Source organism: Rattus norvegicus, chromosome 3 (genome assembly GCF_021556685.1).
Source record: "Rattus norvegicus strain SHRSP/BbbUtx chromosome 3, alternate assembly SHRSP_T2T, whole genome shotgun sequence".
Classification (NCBI taxonomy): domain Eukaryota; kingdom Metazoa; phylum Chordata; class Mammalia; order Rodentia; family Muridae; genus Rattus; species Rattus norvegicus.
Window position 1 is genome coordinate 98,172,754 of NC_141536.1, and position 3,373 is coordinate 98,176,126.

The 3,373-nt window shown below is 35.2% G+C and overlaps 1 protein-coding gene across 1 annotated transcript; it reads right to left on the reverse strand.

The window, feature by feature from the left end:
• Positions 1 to 1,102: 1,102 nt before the first annotated feature.
• On the reverse strand, positions 1,103 to 2,037 carry Or4f60b (olfactory receptor family 4 subfamily F member 60B). The gene is given in 2 exon segments (NM_001000916.1): positions 1,103 to 1,623; positions 1,626 to 2,037. Coding segments are annotated over 2 exon segments (933 nt in total).
• Positions 2,038 to 3,373: the final 1,336 nt, after the last annotated feature.

Genomic DNA, 3,373 nt, shown 5'->3' on the forward strand with positions numbered 1-3,373 from the left:
TTGAAGTTCTCATTGTACAGGTCTTTTACTTGCTTGGTGAAAGTCACACCGAGGTACTTTATATTATTTGGGACTATTACGAAGGGTGTCGTTTCCCTAATTTCTTTCTTGGCTTGTTTCTCTTTTGAGGACAAGAAGCCTACTTATTTATTTGAGTTAATTTTATACCCAGCCACTTTGCTGAAGGTGTTTATCAGGTTTAGTAGTTCTCTGGTGGAACTTTTGGGATCACTTAAATATACTATCATATCATCTGCAAATAGTGATATTTGACTTCTTCTTTTCCAATCTGTATGTGTATGTGTATACAGCATTAATAATTAAAGAAACAGCCATAAATTTGAGACAGACTATGGAAGGACATCAGATGAGTTACAAGGGCAAGAGGGAAATATGAAAATGATATACGTACTATACTCATGCATGAAATCCTCAAAAAAATAAATTATTATTTTAAAGAAACAGAAAATAAATAAGAAAGGCAAATGAAAATTGAACGGCTTTGAGTAACAAACTGTTCCTCAGGTAGAGAACTCAGTACACTTTGTCGGCTTCTTCTTGGTCTTCCGCACGTAGTTCACAAAACTTTTATGTGCACTCTTTAGACCCCATGGGTTCTCTGAAAGCTCTAACCTTCTTCCAATACCAGAAAAGTCCCCCAAATTGGAAAAGAGTGTATGCCCTTTTGCATACATTCAAATTACTTAGTTCGATATCCCAAAATAAATGCTCCATGGATTACAGCCAGAAGTTAGAACTCATGAAAGCATTTTTTATTAAAAATGAAAATTTTCTGAATTCTGAAAATCATAAAGAAACATTTCCTTTCCTTTCCTTTATGTCTAATAGTTTGTTTGAAACTAATGCTAATCCTTAAAAATTAAAGCTCCTAATTAATATAGCCTTTGTACTATTAATACATGGAACTTTCGTCTTCATTTAGAAGAAATGGTGCCTTCCCTATAAGAATCATACAAAACAGTTCATATGTATGAATGACTGTGTGTGTGTGTGTGTGTGTGTGTGCAAACACAGGTTTCCTTCAGAGATTGGCCAACCATTAATTTTCATGCTTAAATAATACTCTTCACAAAGTAGTTATTCAAGAGATTTGTCTATAGCCCATTAGATGTCGGAATACTCTCCTCATTGCCCTCTTCATTTCTTTATTCCTCAATGTGTAGATCACAGGGTTCAAAAAAGGAGTAACAACTGCATCAAATAGGGCCAGAAATTTATCCAGGTGTGTAGAAAAAGGCCATATATAGAAAAATATGGCAGGACCGAAGAATAAAACCACTACGGTCACATGAGCTGAAAGTGTAGAAAGAGCTTTGTAGGCACCACTTGAAGAGTGTTTCAGAACAGTAAGTATGATGACAATATAGGAAATGCTCAGTAGGAAGAAAGAAACCAAAGACATGAATCCACTACTGATTGAGACCAGTAATTCCAGTCTATATGTGTTCATGCAAGCAAGTTTGATAAATTGAGGAAGATCACAGAAGAAGCTGTCCAATATATTAGGACCACAGAGAGGTAAATTTACTATGAAAATCAGTTGTATCACAGAGTGCATAAGACCAACTACCCAGGCAGTAATTAAAAAGAAGAGGCACATCTGGGGCTCATCATGGTCAGATAATGAAGAGGCTTACATATGGCCACATATCTATCAAAGGCCATGGCTATGAGCAGCACCATCTCGGCACCGCCAATTGCATGGTTGAAGAAGATTTGAATAACACAGCCTCTAAAGGAGATGACTTTGTGCTTTTTTAATAAGTCAGAAATCATCTTGGGAGAAGTGGCAGAAGAAATACCTACATCAATGAAGGAGAGGTTAGCCAGAAGAAAGTACATAGGGGAATGTAAGTGAGTATCTGAGGCCACAGTGAAAATTATTAGACAGTTTCCCATTATGCATGCCACATAGAACATTGAGGATACCAGAAAGAGCAGCAGTTGGATATCCCAGGAGTTTGTGAGTCCCAGGAACACAAACTCTGATGTCACAGAATAATTCACTTTCTTCATTAGCTTTATATCAGTAGTACCTAAAAGAGAAGCAGAGGAAGCTGTAAATTATGGCAATTATATTAATAGAATCAAAGGGAAAAATCTGAGATATATGAAATCCTATTTGTACTTTAATATCCCAACCAGCCTAAAGACCAAAAGATATCTGAACAAGTTCTGGACATGGCTAACAGAGAAGTATACATTTCACACATGCTGAAACATCACTTCACAGTTCTTCAAAGTAGTATTGTCAAGACCTCTAAATATAACACGGATTATGACTGCTTTTCTCATTGAGTAGTATGCATAGAACCTTCCAGCACCGTGAATGTTATTTATCTATGTTTAAATAGGGTCAAGAACTAGTGATGACAAAAGTCACAATTTGAGGGGATAATCTACTAGTATTACTCCATTAAATTGACACAGTATTAAACAGACTCCTAAAGACTTATTGTATAGTCATAGATTAATGTATCTCTCAATCCTCATTAGGGAAGCTAAGTTTTACTGTAAATGACTATTAAGATACTGTAATGAAAATTAAGAAAGAGATCCAGAATTAAGAAACTGACCCAGGTGAAGATGATAAAAGACAGGAGAATTTTCAGCTTTAAAAAAGTATCTGCATCATAGTCCTCCACGTTAAGGCTCTAGAATTATTGTAGAATAGGAGCAGAAATATTTTTAAAGCAAAACATGGTTAATAATAAAAATTAATGGTGTTTTCCAGACACAGAATGGCAGTTGTTCATATACATTCACACTCACAAAGGGGGTGACACTTGCACAAGACTGGCAAGAATTCAAGTCATACTAAAGAAAGAAGTGTTCATGAAGTCCCATCCCTACCTGAGGACCTATGGGCAATTGACAGGTGCTAGAAGAAGGAAAGAAGAAAATAATGAACAAAAACAAAAGGGAAAAACTAGAACTTGGAATCTATCAGGATCTAGAAATATTACTTTTGGTAATATATATATATATACAGGAGAAATTAATTATAATGAATAATTATCTCTCAATTTTTACTTCAACAAAAATTTACCCAAAAATCCTGTATATAAAAACAACCTGTGTGCACTAATAAAATAATCACACACACACACACACACACACACACACACACACACACACACACCCCTTCCTTGAAATATTCCCTGACATTTAAAAAGGAAATTCTTATATTATAATAATGTTAATCAATTTGGAATGCATTATGCTAAGGGAAATAAAGGAGTGAGAAATGAAAAACACTCAAAGTCTTGCTGAAATATGGAATCTGAAATCACAGTCACAAAGGCCAAGAACACATTGGTAGACCATACAATAATGGAATGCATTGTGGAGA